The 18,171-nt window shown below is 47.9% G+C and overlaps 1 protein-coding gene across 1 annotated transcript in view; it reads right to left on the reverse strand.

Moving 5' to 3' along the window:
• The window catches only part of LOC144609729 (P2R1A-PPP2R2A-interacting phosphatase regulator 1-like), a 35,451-nt gene extending 19,181 nt beyond the window's left edge, over positions 1-16,270 (reverse strand). The window contains exons 1-3 of the mRNA XM_078428238.1: positions 15,826-16,270; positions 5,133-5,214; positions 2,610-2,666 (exon numbers count right to left, since the gene is read on the reverse strand). Of these exons, the coding sequence (XP_078284364.1) occupies positions 2,610-2,666; positions 5,133-5,214; positions 15,826-15,962 (276 nt within the window). The 5' untranslated portion in view covers positions 15,963-16,270. The remainder of the gene's footprint in view (positions 1-2,609; positions 2,667-5,132; positions 5,215-15,825) is intronic.
• Positions 16,271-18,171: the final 1,901 nt, after the last annotated feature.

Here is an 18,171-nt window from a genome sequence, read left to right on the forward strand (position 1 = left end):
GACCGGCGCAGGGCTGCGTCCCCACCCGACGGAGAGGGACGCAGAGATCACGGAGCAGTCAAGTTACTGAACTTGACAAGAAACCAGGCTTCAGGATCACTGAACCGGACCCGAGGTGTCAGGGATGGTAGTGGAAGCAGATATGGCAGATTCGGGCGGCACAGATGCTGCCCCACAGCGTCAGAGACCCGGGTTCGATCCTGACCACGGGTGCTGTCTGTGCGGAGTTGCACGTTCTCCCCGTGACCACGTGGGTTTTCTCCGGGTTCTCCGGTTTCCTCCCACACGCCAAGGACATGCAGGTTTGTAAGTTAATTGGCTTCTGTAAATTGTCCCGAGTGTAGGACTCGGTGTGGACCGAAGGGCCTGTTTTCACGTTCTCTCTGTTTTCTCTTGACTAAACTAAACAGTGAAAAAGGAAAAGCCTTTTTGCCTTTTTTTGACAGAACCTTCTCCCCCAGGGTGGAAAGGTAAAAGACTCGAGGACATAGTTTTCAGTTGAGAGGGGCAAGGATTTTTTTAAACAGGGATTGGTGGGTGCCTGGAATTCCCTGCCACCGGTGGTGGTGGTGGATATAGATATAGATATAATACCGATGTTTAAGAGGTTTTTAGAGACGCATGTGGATATGCAGGGAATGGAGGGATACATATCACATACAGGTACAGGAGATAAGTTTAACTTGGTTCGGCACGGACAGTGTGGGCCAAAGCGTGTGTTGCTGTGCTGCACTGTTCTGTGTTGAGGATTATCGTGGAGGATTTGTTGTCCCCTATCCTCACTGATTGGGGTCTGTTGGTCAGGAAGTCAAGGATTCAGTTACAGGGATGAGTGCTGACCCCAAGTCCTGCGAGTTTGGTGATAAGCTTGGATAGTATTAAAGGCAGAGCTGTGATCTATGAATAGCAGTCTGACTGACGTAGGTGTCTCTCTTCTCCAGGTGTTGTAGGGATGAGTGCAGGGCGAGGGCGATGGCATTGTCCGTAGACCAGTTGTGGCGGTAGGCAAACTGCAGTGGGTCAAGGCCACTGGGCAGACCGGATTTAATGAGTTCCAAAACATTTCATGATGGTGGATGTCAAGGCCACTGGACGGTAGTCGTTTAGGCATGAAGTCTTGCTTTTCTTCAGCACTGGGATAATGATGGTACACTCTGTACACATATCCAAACATAAACCACAAGCTAAGATTGCAACCGGGACTGAGCATGGGATGTCAGTGTTTAGACATGCGTAACCATACTTGCCCTTGTGAGGTTGGCAATGCTCAATCCTTGACAAAAATAAAATGCTTTAGAAATCGTGGCTGCTTTGGGGCAAAAACAGAGTTGCCAGTTGCAACAATGGACACTTGTGCTCTGGGGTGTTACCTATTTGGAGCCAGTAATTTCAATGACTTGCAGCTTATTTTGCAGGAAACACATGAAAGAATAAATAGCATAAGAAAATAACTGCAGATGCTGGTACAAATCGATTTATTCACAAAATGCTGGAGTAACTCAGCAGGTCAGGCAGCATCTCGGGAGAGAAGGAATGGGTGACGTTTCGGGTCGAGACCCTTCTTCAGAATAAATAGCCAACAGTTCTGATGTGTGTCTGAGAGGCACGGTTGATTCTCATGAAACATCAGGAGATGGGGCTGTGTGTGCGCAATGGTTTTCCGCTCTCAGAGAGAAGATGGTACATTTTTAGTTTAGTTTAGAGATACAGCATGGAAACAGATCGTTCGGCCCTACTAGTCCGCACTGACCACTGATCCGATCCTTGCACACTGGGGACTATGTAAAATTTTACCCAAGCCAATTAACCTACAAAACTGTACGTTTTTGGAATGTGGGAGGAATCCAGAGCACCCGGAAAAATCCTACATGGTCACAGGGAGAACGTACAAACTCCGTACAGACATCACCCGTAGTCAGGATTGTACCCGGGTCCCTGGCGCTGGATGGCAGCAGCTCTACCGCTGTGCCACCGTGGCGCCCAACCAACCCTTTCTTGAAAGCATTGAAAAGGAGTTCATGAGGGAGAAAAAATAACTAAACAATGGTAATAGATAGGGTAGATGCACAGAGTCTTTTAGCCAGGATTGGGGAACCTAAAACCAGAGGACATTCGTTTAAGGTGAGAGGGGCAAGATTTAATCGAAACCAGATGGGTAAAATTTTCAGTCATTGGGTGGTGGGTTTCGGGAACTAGCTGCCATAGGAGGTGACTGGGTACATATACTATAAGAGTATTTAGAAGACATTTGGGCAGGTACATAGATGGGAAAAGTTAGAGGGATATGGACCAAATGGGAGTAGCTTGGATGGCGCATCTTGGTAGGCATGAACGAGTAGGGCCTGGAGGCCTGATTCCGTGCTGTATGACTCTGTACACTGAGAAGGCAAGGCAAGGCACAGTAGGTGGGCTAGTATGGAGAGTAAGAACTCTCTGTTGGGCCAAATGGCTTGATAATTTGCACTCCCTTCCACACAATGCATCTGATGACAACACAAAGTCGAAGTACAATGATCAAAGTCTCTCATCCGTGGAGGAAATAACTTCAGAAGGAAATAAATGTTTTCTATTGAATTTAACATCATCACAAAGCACAAGGTAAGCCTTACCTGCCTAATCTGATCAATCCGACTGTTGAGGGTTCGGAATGGTGACAGTGGGAAAGACTAGAAGGAAGGAGGGATGGATGGAAAGAAGAAAAAAAAGCAGTCGTTCAGCTTAATCACTGCGTTATTAAATGGAAGCTGACCTGAACAGTTACAGTTTACAGAAACTGTGGAGTCACTGTTCCGCTGGAAGCCGGGAAATAAACAGCTAAGATAGACATAAAGGCGGTCCCCCCATCCAAGTACTAACCAGGTGAACTAACTTCCTGCAGCCGCACCTGGGATCCTGAGTGCCCAACGCCAAATAAACACACAGAGTGCTAGAGTATGGAAAAAAAACTGCAGATGCTGGTTTAAATTGAAGGTAGATACAAAATGCTAGAGTAACTCAACGGGACAGGCAGCATCTCGGGAGAGAAGGAATGAGTGACGTTTCGGGTCGAGACCCTTCTTCAGACTGATATCAGGGGAGGGGGTGGGACAAATATAGACTGTATTTCTGTAGTCAGAGACAGGAAGACTAGTGGGAGAACTGGGAAGGGGGAGGGGATAGAGAGGGAAAGCAAGAACTATCTGAAGTTGGAGAAGTCAATGTTCATACCACTGGGGTGTAAACTACCCCAATGAAATATGAGGTGCTGTTCCTCCAATTTGCGCTGGGCCTTACTCTGACAATGGAGGAGGCCCAGGACAGAAAGGTCAGATTGAGAATGGGAGTGGGAGTTGAAGTGCTGAGGCACCGGGAGATCAGGTAGATTAGGACGGATATGCGAGAGTAACTCGGCGGATCTGGCAGCATCTATGGAAAACATGGATAGGTGATATTTCGGGTCAGGACCTTTGTTCAGTCTGATTGTAGTTGGGAAGAGAAAGCTGGAAGAGAGGTGGGGGCAGCACAAAGCCTGGTGAGTGAGAGTTGGATGCAGGTGAGGGAGGCGGGACGGTTGATTGGGAGATGGTTGGACAAAGGCCAGAGATGAAGAGACAAAAAGGACGGAAGAGGTACGAATTGTGAAGCTAGAGGAAGGAATATAGTTAGAAGGGGAGAGGAGAGGAGACGGGGAAGCACTCAGCGACTCGGGCAGCATTACCAAAGAAGACACAAAGTGCTGGAGTAATACAAAAAAAAGACAATGCGCTCAAGTCTGAAGAAGGGTCCTGACCTGGAATGTAAACTAACCATGACCTCCAGAGTTTCTGCCAGACCCGCCGAATTACTCTAGCACTCGTGTCTTTTTTTGTAAGCCAGCACCTGCAGTTTCTTGTTTCTACACCCTAATGGCTAATGGTCAGATAGGCAGAGCCATAATAAGATGGTTTCCCAGTTTTTGCCCAAATGTCTTCCCCAGAATTCCCAGCCATCAAGAGTGAGCATCTGAATAAAAACCATCTCCCGAATAATCGCTGATATGGTAAACCCTCTGTGCACTCTTTCCAGCTTATTGGTGTCCACCTATGACAGGGTGAAGCAGTTTCAGCGGGTAGAGTCAGAGTCATAGAGCGTAGAAACAGGCCCTTCAGTCCTGCTTCTTCAGACTGATTGTAGGGTCCCGACCTGAAATGTCGTCTATCAATTCCCTCCACACTGACCCACTGAATTACTCCAACACTGCCCAAGATTCCAGCCTCAGGAGGTGCTTGTGTCACCAACTTAAAAATAATGCTGCCTGTATTTCCATCAGCAGAAAGATGAGTTGGGAGCTTAGCGAGGCCTTATAGTATTTGCAGACAATAAAAACTACGACAAAGCTCCAACTCATATTACAGAAGAGCTTTAAAGCATTATCTCAGCTGGCGAAACACTAGAAACTAAAAATGTGGGCTCAAAAGCGCCCCCTAAACTTCGCTATCCCTGCGGCCTCTGTGTACCTACCACACTCCCAAAATTGCAATTTGCCAACTTAAGCCTCGAACCAACTACCTTCACTTGCCCCTTCCCCGTCCGCCTGGTGTATCTTCAGCCATTTATCATGGTCCCCAAGTACTGAAATTCAATAAACCGTTGTTCCTCCACTTCTCAAATCTTGAAACCCAAGCTCAGTTTATTGTCACGTGTACCGGGTGGGGTACAGTGAAAAGATTTAGTTGCGTGCTATCCAGTCAACGGAAAGACAATACACGATTACAATCGAGCCATTTACAGTGCACAGATAAGGGAAGAAAACAGTGCAAAGTAAAGTCAGCAAAGTCCAATCAAGGATAGTCCAAGGGTCACCAATTCACCAATGAGGAAGATAGTAGCTCAGCACTGCTCTCTTTGGCTCCACTTTTAGTTACCTGCCCTAAAATATCCTTCTTAGATTGAAAGATATAACATGGAAATCACAGGGAGAAGTTGCAAACTCCACACAGACAGCACCCGAGGTCAGCAACTAAACCCACTGGCCACCTTTGGATTGGTGCAAATTTCCATCTAATTATGGACTCTCCCAGAGAATTCCCCTGAGGTTTTGACTCAGCCTGGTAAACAACATGGGAAGGGTAATGCTCCTGGCTCACAGTGAAGGATGGTGATGTGATACTCACCAAGCTCGGGCTGCCGAGATTTACCGAGGCACTGCTCCTCCGACATCGGAGAGAGGTTGGCTGAAACACTGGCGAAGAATCACTGCAAAAAAAACCCCATACAAACAAGAAATTTAGCGCCTTCTGATTGCATGTTTTGCATCGTTCTGATAAATTTCTGAATCACAAATAGCCACAAACACACCGTGACTAATGCAATGGGCGACCCGCGCTTATGGAATCAATTCCACACTCAGTCCCTAGTGCAGTCGAGGCGGTTTATAATTCCAACACTGTACGATCACTCAGGATTACATCAGAAACAAGCCGGCAATGGCTGCTTTGCTTACCCAGAAGGACGCGTGCCGCAGAAAGTGCCCCGGATCCAGCCGGAAGCCACTGAGGCAGTCCCACTCCCAGTCTGACCTTTCTGTCATGGGCCTCCTCCAGTGCCATAGTGAGGCCCACCAGAAATTGGAGGAACAGCACCTCATATTTCGCCTGGGCAGCTTGCAGCCCAGCGGTATGAACATTGACTTCTCCAACTTTAGATAGTTCCTCTGTCCCTCTCTTCCCCTCCCCCTTCCCAGATCTCCCACTGTCTTCCTGTACCAGCATCTGCAGTTATTTTCTCACAATACTCTCCGTGAGTTATTTCGGGCTGGGCTTAAGGATAGGGATTCCAACTTGCGTAAAATCAGACTTACGTAAGGGTTCACGGAACGTATCCCTTACCCAAGTGGGGGAGTGCGCAAATATGCGTTGTAAATCCAGGAAAGGCAGGTATAATACTCTTCAAAACAATGCAAAAGAACTTCTTGCCAGCTACCCAACTTTAATAAACCCCTTGGAGACACAAGAGACTGCAGATGCTGGAATCTTAAGCAAAAAGAAAAAAAAACACTGGAGGAACTTGGTGAGTCAGACAGCATTTGTGGAGAAAAATGGACGGATGGGCGAGAATTCTCAGCCTGAAGAAGAGTCCCAACCCAATATGTTGTCTGTCCATGTCCCTCCACAGATGCTGCCTGACTGGCAGAGTTCCTCAGCACTGTGTTTTATCCTTTCACACGTTGATGGTGCTGTCTGCTACCTTGAACTTGCACAGTACTTAACACTATATGCAGATGTACTTTATGTACCTGAAAGATTTGTTATGTGCAAGTCACACAAAAGCTAGATTAAAGCCACAAAGTTCACCAACTTTATGCCCTCCTTCAGAAATACTGGTAGATTTCTATCCTTACCAGATTTCTAAATATTGTTACCACTGTCAACCACACACATTAATGGCAAGTTACAATCCTCATGAGTTGTCTCTCTCACAGACACTGAAACCACCCTCTTGCTTGGAAAATGGGTTCTGAATTGGTCTACACCCCATCTCACTGGTGCGTCTTAGCCAAGCATTAGTGAGCCTGGAACTGCATCACGCAGTGATGGCTCCATCATTCAAGATCTCAAGTTCATCCTGGCTTGGGCAGCACAGTGGTAGAATTGCTGCTCACAGTACCAGTGACCCGGGTTCGATCCCGACTAAGGGGGCTGGCTGTACGGAGCTTGTATGTTCTCCCTGTGGCCACGTGGGTTTTCTCCATGTGCTCCAGTTCCCTCCCGCATTAAAAAGATGTGCTGGTTTAATTTGCCTTTGTAAATTGTCCCTAGTGCCGAGGATAGAACCAGCGTGGGGTGACCGCTGGGTTGCGTGGACTCAATGATACGTTATCTGTACACTAAAACTCCCGTTTCTTTGTTCCTGAACTACAGCCAAAACGGCACATGACAGCGCGATAATTTTAGGCCCACCTTACTCACCGTCGCCCCTTTGGTGCTAATGGAGGTTTCATTGAAATTGGTTATATTTTAAAAGTTATTCACATTTTAAAGTTTAAATCTATCTCCCAGGGAGAGAGAGGGGAGGGAGGGAGGGGGGTGGCAGGAGGGAGGATGAGGAGTGAGGGAGGGTAAGGGGGGTTGAGGAGGATGGAGTGGGAGGGGGAGAGGGATGGGGGGGATGGGGGGAGTGGGAGAGGGGAAGGGGAGAGGGGGAAGGGGGAGAGGGGGAAGGGGGAGAGGGGGGGAAGGGGGAGAGGGGGGAAGGGGGAGAGGGGGAGGGGGAGAGGGGGGAGGGGAGAGGGGGGGAGGGGTAGAAGGGGAGGGGGAGGGGAGGGGCGAGGAGAGGGTGCTGCACCAATGCAGGAGAGGTTTGGGCCCAAAGGGTCCACTTGGTCTAGTTGTCACCTAGGTACAGTGAAATGCTTTGCTTTGCATACAACCTGGTGAAATTATACAGCAGACCGCATCTAGACAGTACACAAGTGTCGACACATTTTTGGCGCCGACAAAGTCACAAAAGTTCACTGAAAGTCCTATCTTCTGCCTGCCACCACAAGTGGCAGCACACAGCCCTCTGCCTGGTCCCCCCCTTTGTTCTTGATGGCCCCCCGCCGGGTCCCTCTTCATTCTGTACGCACTTTGTGGGCCGAAAGGCCTTTTTCCACACTTTATCTCCACACTCTAAAAAAACTTAACAAGGCTCACCGCCCAGTGTGACACGCGGCTTGCAAATCAGGGTTGCTCAAACGAGGATTGTTCCTGGCATGGATCACAGCAGTTTACTGCCAAGAGAACGCGCTCAGCAATCTGAACGTGGCGCTGGCTTGCCAGGCAGGTAACAGGGCTGTTCTGCGGTGCTCACATTGGTCTCAATGAGGGCCACGGGTCTACAAGAACGGAACCGTCACGATTCCTGCTCTGGATTCCTACCCCCTGGTTCTGCTGGAAATAACACACGGTCGGGGTGGGTCCATGGCTGGCGGTGGTGCTGCCCACAGTCACGGAGTCCGTCGACACTCACCGTTTGAGACTGGCACATGTGGGGCAGCCAGGCAGCTGTTGGTTGGTAGAGCTTCTTCCAGGAAAGCAACGATGCCCTTGGACTGAAGGAGCCAGTCCAACGCAGCTTCTGTTCAGTGTCTCCGCGCTGAAGGGGAATGAAAGTAACAGCTGCCGCATACAGAGTCAGAACTGAATGTTCCAGCGCCGATGCCTGACAATCGGAATCCAAGTCTGGGAAACGGTGGCAAGCAGCCAGATTTCAAATCGGACTGTTCACCAAAAATCCCGTACCTTCCGGCAGGCAAATATCTCCCTGTGGAGAGACGGCCAGAGAAAGCGGAGCCGGCAAGTCCAGACGTCCAGAGACTGCCACAACGTTTAACATAAAAAATAGGTGTAGGAGAAGGCCATTTGGCCCTTCGAGCCAGCACTGCTATTCAATATGATCATCCAAAATCAGTACCCCAATCCCGCTTTTTCCCCATATCCCTTGATTCCGTTAGCCCCAAGAGCTAAATCTAACTCTCATCTAAACATCCAGTGAATTGGCCTCCACTGCCTTCTGTGGCAGAGAATTCCAGATTCACAACCTTCTGGGTGAAAAGGTTTTTCCTCATCTCAGTCCTAAATGGCCTACCCTTTATTCTTAAACTGTGGCCCCTGGTTCTGGACTTCTCCAACATCGGGAACATTTTTCCTGCATCTGGCCTGTCCAATCCCTTAAGAATTTCATATGTTTCTATAAAGTCCCCTCTCACCCTTCTAAATTCCAGTGAATACAAGCCAGGTCAACCCATTCTTTCATCATATGTCAGTCCCGCCATCCCCGGAATTAACCTGGTGAACCTACTCCCGACACCAAGTACCGGGAGAACCATGAGAGGAGCCGTGAGGAAAGAACACAGAACAGCAACAGGCCATTCGGCCCACATTGTCCGTGCCCAACATGATTCCAAATTAAATTAATCTCCCCTGCCTACATGTGACCCATATCCTCTATTCCCTGCATATCCGTGTGCAGCATCTGAAAGCATCTCAAAGCCACTGCATTGAAAGGATCTGTGTGGTTTGTAATAGAGGATGTTTCGGGACTGGCTTCAGGGTTATTTCTTTGATTAATCCACTTGCTTTATTGTTGGGGCGGCCCTGCCTTCACACAGTGGTGTCACATTGGTCTTAATCTAAGCTCTTCCATAAATCTCCTGTTGGAAACTCCTGGCCTGATCTGACCTCACTCGCCATTGGTCCCGTGCTTGCTCTCCCACAGGCGTCTTAGTCCATCACTGTTGACCGCTCCATCTAAGATCCAGCTCGTACAGTCCTTTTATAATTTTATATGTTTCTATAAGATCCCCTCTCATCCTTCTAAACTCCAGTGAATACAAGCCTAAGTGTAGGTTTTCTCCGAGTGCTCCAGTTTCCTCCCACACTCCAAAGTCGTACAGGTTTGTAGGTTATGTGGCTTTGGTAAAATTGTAAATTGCCCCTAGTGTGTAGGATAGTTAGTTACGGGAGTGATCACTGGCTGGACCAGGTGCAGTGGGCCGAAGGGCCTGTTTCCCCACTAGATCTCTAAAATCTAAAGTCTGGTGTAGATTTTGGTCAGTGTGGGCAAGTTGGGCCGAAGGGCCTGTTTCCACACTGTAACACTATGACTCCGCAGAGCAAGTGCACATATTCCCTCTCGCACCATAGGGCACTGGCGATCCTCCAGCAGCTCTGCCTCATGACCCTTCTTCCCATGGATAGGTAAACAATGGCGACTTGTGCTTTCATACAGCTCCAGCAGAGGCCAGAATGACCAGGTTATACGCTGGACAAAGACCTTCACGTTGGGATGCGGGTTCAGAAAACCTGACTCAAGCTCATGAGCCAGACCTCCCAAGTCGTTTCACAGGAGCTTGTCAAACTAACTTTGATCCTGAGCCGCAGTTAAACTGCTTTGAAGAGGAGGGAAATAATGTCAAATAGGTTAAGGCAAGCCTCCAAAGGTGAACTGTTAGAACTGGGGGATATGGGCAATAAGACAGAAACGAGAGTGCTGTTCACCTGTTAATTCAATTGTTGACAAAAGCACAATGCTTACAGTAGATCCAAGCTGAGGAGTTTGGGGAGATCCAATTCATTTCTTAATGGAAAGAAATGGGGATTTGACATATGGAACCCAAGCCAGTGCCTGTCCTGCACATCTGCGGTTGTCAGAGTCCCATTTCTTTCAAGCATGTGTCATCGAGGGCGTATCTGCTTCAACCTGAGACAGCACACTGCACAGCTGGTCGAGCCGCTGCCTCACAGCACAAAGACCCGGGTTCAATACTGACCGCGGATGCTGTTTGTGCGGAGTTTGCACATTCTCCCTGTGACCGCGTGGGTTTCCTCCCACATCACAAAGACGTGGTTTGTAGGTTAACCGGCCTCTTAAATTGCCCCTCAGGCGTGGAGAACGGATGAGAAAGTGGGATAACATGGAACCAGTGTGAAAGGGTGATCGATTGTCAGCATGGACTCTGTGGGCCTCAGGGCCTGTTTCCATGCTGTATCTTTCAATCAATCACAAGCTACTAACTTTAAAAGTCCGTTCTGCAGCATCATGAGATTAAGATCTCTCGGCCCTGGTTTCTTACTTCATTTGCCTTTTATATTCCCTCGTTCAGACCACAGCAGCAACAAAATACCCCAACACTTCTGGTATTTCAAACTTTCTTGCTAAGTAATGGGCAGGTAAGAAGCAGCTCAGTCCTGGAGTTAATTCGCAGTCTGCTGATGGGTTCCTGCAGCTGAGGACCATGGCAGAGACACAAACCAGAAATAACAAAAGCCCCATTTTAGTCTGGAAGGGCTGGTTAATACATCAAAGTGCCTGCTGTTTACATCACCTGATGTTTAGTGACAAATAACATTTGGTGTGCAATGTAAATGCAAGTACTTTTGGCAACACTCCATTAGGGCCCTTTGCAAATTTGTAACACAAGAACAAGAAGCCTTTTGAGCCTCTGTCTTCATTTGACTAGACCAAGGCAGATCTGTATACTAAACACCTGTATCAAACAAAAATATGAACATTATCAACTGGTGTACATTTGTACAAATGTTGTTCCATTGCACTAAACCTCAAGTTGCAGCTATTTTTTTGCTTTGTGTACTAGTACTATTGTGTATTATGGTGTTTACAGGGTACTATGTTTGGAGAAGGTGCTTGACAGAATACATTCTGAAGAAGGGTTTCGACCCGAAATGTCACCTATACCTTTTCTCCAGAGATGCTGCCTGACCCGCTGAGTTACTCCAGCCTTTTATGTCTATCTACTATGTTTACATATCTGTTGTGCTGCTGCAAGTAAGAATTTAATTGTTCTGTTTCGGGACATATGACAATAAAACACCCTTGACTCCGTCTTTATCTGCTGATTTCAGAGTTGCGTCCTAAAATACTCGTTTCAGCCAAACAAGTTGTTGTGGATAAAGGCCATGCATATGGTTGCTTTCAGTTTTATATGAATCAATTATAAAAAATTCACCCACTCACTATTATACTTCGCTGAATTATAGTGAAAGCACCCCAAACTATCTGTATCTCTAAATGTAAAATCTAAAAAATCTAAATCGAAAAAAAATCAATGAACATGGTGCAATGTGTAACGTACTCATCTCACAACGTCAGGGTGAGCCATTCAATCAAAAAAGAGTGGAAATATAGCATCACTAGAAAAGGCAACAGGCCTGACAACAGAATTTTGTCTTCTCTGTATTAACTGTATTAACTTTATTTATATGCTGTAACTGTAATTCTTTTTTGTGCACAATCCGCAGGCATTGCCACTTTCATTTCACTGCACATCGTGTATGTGCATGTGACAAATAAACTTGACTTGACTTGACTGAGTGTGACTAAACATGATTAAGAGCAAGAAGATGGATTTTAAGAGGAAGCTTACAGGGAACATGACAACTAACCGTTAAAGCTTCTATAAATAATCAAAGAGGAAAAGATTAGTGAAAGCAAATGCAGTTGCTCTAGACAGAAAAGTCTAACTGGTCGCAATGAAATGATGGAACAATGGTACGCACACTTTGGTTCTATTTTCACAATGCAGGACACAAATAATTCACAGATAGAGGGAGGAACTGTGTTTCTGTCCTTCACAAGCACCCTTTACTAGTAATCCACTAAAATCCAGGGCCAAATGCTTTCACATACAGAAACGTACTGCAGCATGTGGAGGAACTGCCAGAGCTCATAATTTTAATGCCTTTCTCAAGTTTCACTTTCAAAAACTATTAAAGCACAACGCCTTATTGAGTCAGAAAAGTAAGTGACAGGGATTGCTATAATTGAATCCATGTCCTCTGGTTCTTAACTTCCCAACTCTAGGTAAAAGATGCTATCTATTCCCTCGACTTTCCAGTAATTCATACATCCGCCAATTTCTCAATAGACAATAGGTGCAGGAGGAATATAGTCAATGACGAGATCAAGAGGACCCGTTGGGCCCAAACCTCTCCTGCATTGGTGCAGCACCCTCTCCTCCCACCCTCCCCTCCCTCCACCCCTCCCCCTCCCTCCAACCTCCCTCTCCCCCTCTTCCTCTCCCCACCTTCCCTTCCATCCCCCTCAACCCCCCTTATCCCCCCTCCCTCCCTAGGAGATAGATTTAAACTTTAAAATGTGAATAACTTAAAAAATATAACACCGATTTCAATGAAACTTCTTCCATTAGCGCCAAAGGGACGACGGCGAGTAAGGTGGGCCTAAAATTGTTGCGCTATCGTGTACCGTTTTGGCTATAGTTCAGGAACAAACAAACAAATGAGTGTTTTAGTATATAGATTCCGTCTCCCCTGCAGTGGAGAACTCCAAGGTATACAACCTCCAAGAGAGGTTTCCCCACATCTGTCCTGAGCGGCCGACCACTCATTCTGAAACTATGCCTCCTACTTTTAAAGAACTCATTGAGAGTTTAAAGAACTCCAGGGCAGCACTGCGCAGCAATAGAGCACCTGCCTTACAACGCCAGTGACCCGGGTTCAATCCAGGTATCCATCACTCTGTGTAAAGAAAACTTTCTCTCTTGCACCTTAAGGTAGTGCCCTTTGGTACTTGACATTTCTACCCATGGATAAAGACTACCTTCTCTATCTATGCCTCCCATAATTGAATAACACGGATAATAGGTTGAGACAAAAGTCACTGAAGGACATTTGGGAGCCAGTTGGTTTTAATCCCAAATTATTTATCGACTGAATTTAAATTCTCAGCTGCCACTGAGGTAGAGGGCATCTGCACTGTGTAAAGCCACCCCCACTCTCAAACATGGTACAAGAGGACACAGCCTATTTTGAGTGTTCAATAACATTAAGATAGTTCACTGTATGACTGATCTATGAATGTATTAGCTATAAATGTGTTTGCATTTTATTTTCCGATGACAACAACAGCTATAAATTATACAACTGCTAGAGTGTAGGAAGGCAGAGCAAATCTGCATTGGCTCCAAGTGGAACAATCTCATCATTTTTCTTTGCAGCCCTACAAATTATTCTCTTTCAAGTCATCACATACTTTCCATTTCAAAGCGCAGAATGACTGTGTCCTCACCACACCCATTGGAGGTGAGTTACCAGACTGTAACTACAATCTACCTCCCATTCTCCACGTTTCCTTGACCCATGCATTTAGAGATACAGTATGGAAACGGGCCCTTCAGCCCACCAAGTTCGTGCCAACCAGCAATCCCCATTCACTAACACTATCCTGTACACTAGGGACCAAAGCCAATTAACCTACAAACCTGTAGGTCTTTAGAGTGTGGGAGGAAACTGGAGCACTCGGAGAAAACCCACGCAGTCACAGTAAGAACGTACAAACTCAGTACAAACAGCACCCATAGCCAGGATCGAACCCGGGTCCCTGACAAGGTAAGGCAGCAATTCTACCGCTGCCCCACCGTGCCGACCTCAGTTGTGTGAGGCCAAAGTGGAAATAAAAAGTATTTGACACTACTTAGCCCTGACTTCTGTAATAAATACGACTTTGAACAAAATATTTGCCTGAGATCTTGGAATTTTGCTGATAGTTCACAAGTTGTATTAGTAGAATTAGGCTGTTCAGCCCATTGAGTCTACTCTACCATTCAATCATGGCTGATCTCTGCCTCCTAATCCCATTTTCCTGCCATCTCTCCATAGCCCTTGACACCGTTCTAATCAATAAGTTGTCTATCTCTGCCTTAAAAATATCCACAGACTTGGCCTTCACAGCCCTCTGTGGCAATGAGTTCCACAGATTAACTACCCTCTGACTAAAGAAGTTCCTCCTCACCTCCTTTCTAAGAGCGCTATAAGAAATTCTGAGGCTATGACCTCTGGTCCTAGACTCTCCCACCAGTGGAAACATCCTTTCCACATCGACTGTATCTATGCCTTTCATTATTCTGTAAGTTTCAATGAGGTCCCCCCTCAACTTTCTAAACTCCAGCGAGTACAGGCCCAGTGTTGTCAAACGCTCATCAAATGCTAACCCACTCTTTCCTGGAATTATTCTTGTAAACTTCCTCTTGACCCTCTCCAGAGCCAGCACATCCTCAGATATGGGGCCCAAATTTGCTCACAGTACTCCAAATGCAGCCTGACCAGCGCCTTAAAGAGCCCCAGCATTACATCTCTGTTTTGGCATTCCTCTTGATATAAATACTAGCATTGAATCTGCCTTCCTCTCGTCATTCTCGTCTTTCCACTCATCATTTTAATTTCATGTGTCGTGTATTTAGTGTTTTGTGTTTTTATGACTGTTGGCAGATCAATTTCCCTCATGGGATAAATAAAGTTCTATCGTGTCGTTCCTTACTACCGATTCAACTTGCAAATTAACTTTTTGGGAGTCCTGCACCAGCACTCCCAAGTCCCTTTGCACCTCCGATTTCTGGATTCTCACCCATGTAGAAAATAATCTACGCCTTTATTCTTAATACCAAAATGCATGACCCCGCATTATATTATGAATTTCATCTGCCACTTTTCTGCCCACTCTCCTGACCTGTCCAAGACCTTCTGCAGAATCCTTGCCTCCTCCACACTGCCTGTTCCTCCACCTATCTTAGCATCGATCGTCTGCAACCTTGGCCACAAAGCTTTCAATCCCCTCGACCAAATCATTAATATACAAAACATGTGGACTTTAAACATTAACCAATTTCTCCCTCCAATACATTTCCTAACATAATTTCTGGCATAAACTGAAGAAGGGTCTCGACCCGAAATGTCACCCATTCCTTTAACCAGCGATGCTGTTTGTCACGCTGAGCTACTCCAGCATTTTCCATTACCTGATGTTCACAAAATGCTGGAGTAACTCAGCAGGTCAGGCAGCATCTCAGGAGAGAAGGAATGGGTGACGTTTTGGGTCGAGACCCTTCTTCAGACTGATGTCGGGGGGGGGGGGGGGGGGGGGGGGGGGGGGGGGCGGGACAAAGGAAGGATATAGGTGGAGACAGGTAGAGGGAGAACTGGGAACTGGGAAGGGGGAGGGGAAGAGAGGGACTATCTAAAGTTGGAGAAGTCAATGTTCATACCGCTGGGCTGCAAGTTGCCCAAGCGAAATATGAGGTGCTGTTCCTCCAATTTCCGGTGGGCCTCACTATGGCACTGGAGGAGGCCCATGACAGAAAGGTCAGACTGGGAGTGGGAGTTGAAGTGCTCAGCCACCGGGAGATCAGGTTGGTTAAGGGGACTGAGCATCAGTCTGAAGGGTCTCGACCCGAAACATCACCCATTCCTTCTCTCCTGAGATGCTGCCTGACACGCTGAGTTACTCCAGCATTTTGTGCAATAAATACCTTCGATTTGTACCAACAAATCTGCAGTTATTTTCTTACATTACCTGATGTTGCTGATCATTGGGGCGCTATTGGACCTGCGCAGTGTCGGCACTCCGCCGCCCCCTGCCGGCAGCGCCCCGCCCCCCGCTGCCGCCGCGCAGCCGCAATGGTCCACCTCCATCCGCTCCTCCTGCGCCATCGCGGGGGGGCGGCGGGGGGGGAAGGAGTGAACACTAGGCCGCAAAGCCTCGGGCTCGCGTAACCCCCCCCCGCTGCCGCGTCCGAGGGCGAGGGCCCCTCCGGAGAGCCGAGAGCCGCTCAGAGGATGGAAGCGTCTCGTCTCCAGGTTCCGTTCATTTTTTGGGTTTTTTTTTGTCCTCTTGCTCTCTTTCTTCGCCGCTTTGCCCGGGCTGTGAGGAGATGCGGGCAAGGGAACGTGAGCGCCAAGCGCCAAGCCCCCCGCTCGCTCGGCCGCCCGGTTGCTAAGTCGCCATCTTGCTGTTCCAGGACATTCCGGCGGAGGGCACCTGACCGCTCTTGCGTCACGCGCACTCTTAGGGCAAGGCTCCGACGTCGCCGGCAGTGAAAGGGAAAATCAAAGATGGCGACCATCCGTGAACGTGGCACAACGTGTAGCGCTCTCGTCTTGGGACGCCAGGGTCCCGGGTTCGAGTCCCGCTGCGAGTAGACATGATAGGCCGAATAGCCTACCGATTCCTTATGATTACATTATACACCGATCAGCCAAAACATTATAGACAATGGTGCAGGAGTAGGCCATTCGGCCCTTCGAGCCAGCACCGCCATTCAATGTCCGCGTTAACCAATCTGATCTCCCGGTGGCTGAGCACTTCAACTCCCCCTCCCACTCCCAGTCTGACCTTTCTGTCATGGACCTCCTCCAGTGCCATAGTGAGGCCCACTGGAAATTGGTGGAACAGCACCTCATATTTCGCCTGGGCAGCTTGCAGCCCAATGGTCTGAACATTGACTTCTCCAACTTTAGATAGTTCCTCTGGCCCTCTCTTCCCCTCCCCCTTCCCAGATCTCCCTCTATCTTCCTGTCTCCACCTATATCCTTCCTTTGTCCTGCCCCCCTGACATCAGTCTGAAGAAGGGTCTCGACCCGAAACATCGCCCATTCCTTCTCTCCTGAGTTGCTGCCTGACCCGCTGAGTTACTCCAGCATTTTGTGAATAAATACCCGCCATTCAATGTGATCATGGCTGATCATCCACAATCAGTATCCCATTCCTGCCCTCTCCCCATACCCTCTGACTCCGCTACCATTAAGAGCTCTATCTAACTCTCTCTTGAAAGCATCCAGAGAACTGACCTCCACTGCCTTCTGAGGCAGAGAGTTCCACAGATTTACAACTCGGAGTAGGAAAAAAAACTGCAGATGCTGGTTTAAGTCGAAGGTAGACACAAAATGCTGGAGTAACTCAGCGGGTCAGGCAGCATCCCTGGAGCACAAAATGCTGGAGTAACTCAGTCCGAAGAAGGGTCTTGACCCGAAACGTCACCCATTCCTTCTCTCCAGAGATGCTGCCTGACCCGCTGAGTTACTGCAGCATTTCGTATCTACCAGCCAAAACATTATGACCCGATGAGCCAAAACATTATGACCACCTGCCTAATATGTCGTTGGTTCATCCGTGTGCAGCCCCATATGCAGCAGGGTGCAATGCACTGTGTATTAGACCTTCTATCGGTTCCGACCAGACCGGATAACCTTCGTTGCCCTCGCGCATCGATGAGCCTTGTCGCTGGTTTGTGGTTTGTCCCTCCTCGGACCACTGTCGGTAGGTACTCACCACTGCTGACCGGGAGCACCCCACAAGCCTTGCCGTTTCGGAGATGCTCTGACCTAGTTACACAAACCAAAATCTTCCCCCACCCTAATTCTCCAATCTGGTTTTCCTCTCCCCTGACTCTCAGTCTGAAGAAGAGTCTCGAATGGTTTCTTAGAAGGCTTATGAAGGTTGGCATGTCCCCAACAACTTCCCGTAGAAGGCATTTTATCGGGAACAGCTCCATCCAAGACCGCAAGAAATTGCAGGGAATTGTGGACGTAGCCCAGACCATCACACAAACCAACCTCCCTTCCATTGACTCCATTTATACCTCGTGCTACCTCGGCAAGGCCAGCAGCATAATCATGGACCAGTCTTACCCTGGTCACTCTTCTCCTCTCTCCCATCGGGCAAAAGGTATAGAAGTGTGAAAACGCACACCTCCAGATTCAGGGTTAGTTACTTCCCAGGTGTGATCAGGCAACTGAACCATCCTACCACAACCAGAGAGCAGTCCTGAACTACTATCTACCTCATTGGTGACCCTCAGACTATATTTGATTGGACTTTGCTGGCTTTACCTTGCTCTAAACGTTATTCCCTTATCACATA

Source organism: Rhinoraja longicauda, chromosome 34 (genome assembly GCF_053455715.1).
Source record: "Rhinoraja longicauda isolate Sanriku21f chromosome 34, sRhiLon1.1, whole genome shotgun sequence".
Lineage (NCBI taxonomy): Eukaryota > Metazoa > Chordata > Chondrichthyes > Rajiformes > Arhynchobatidae > Rhinoraja > Rhinoraja longicauda.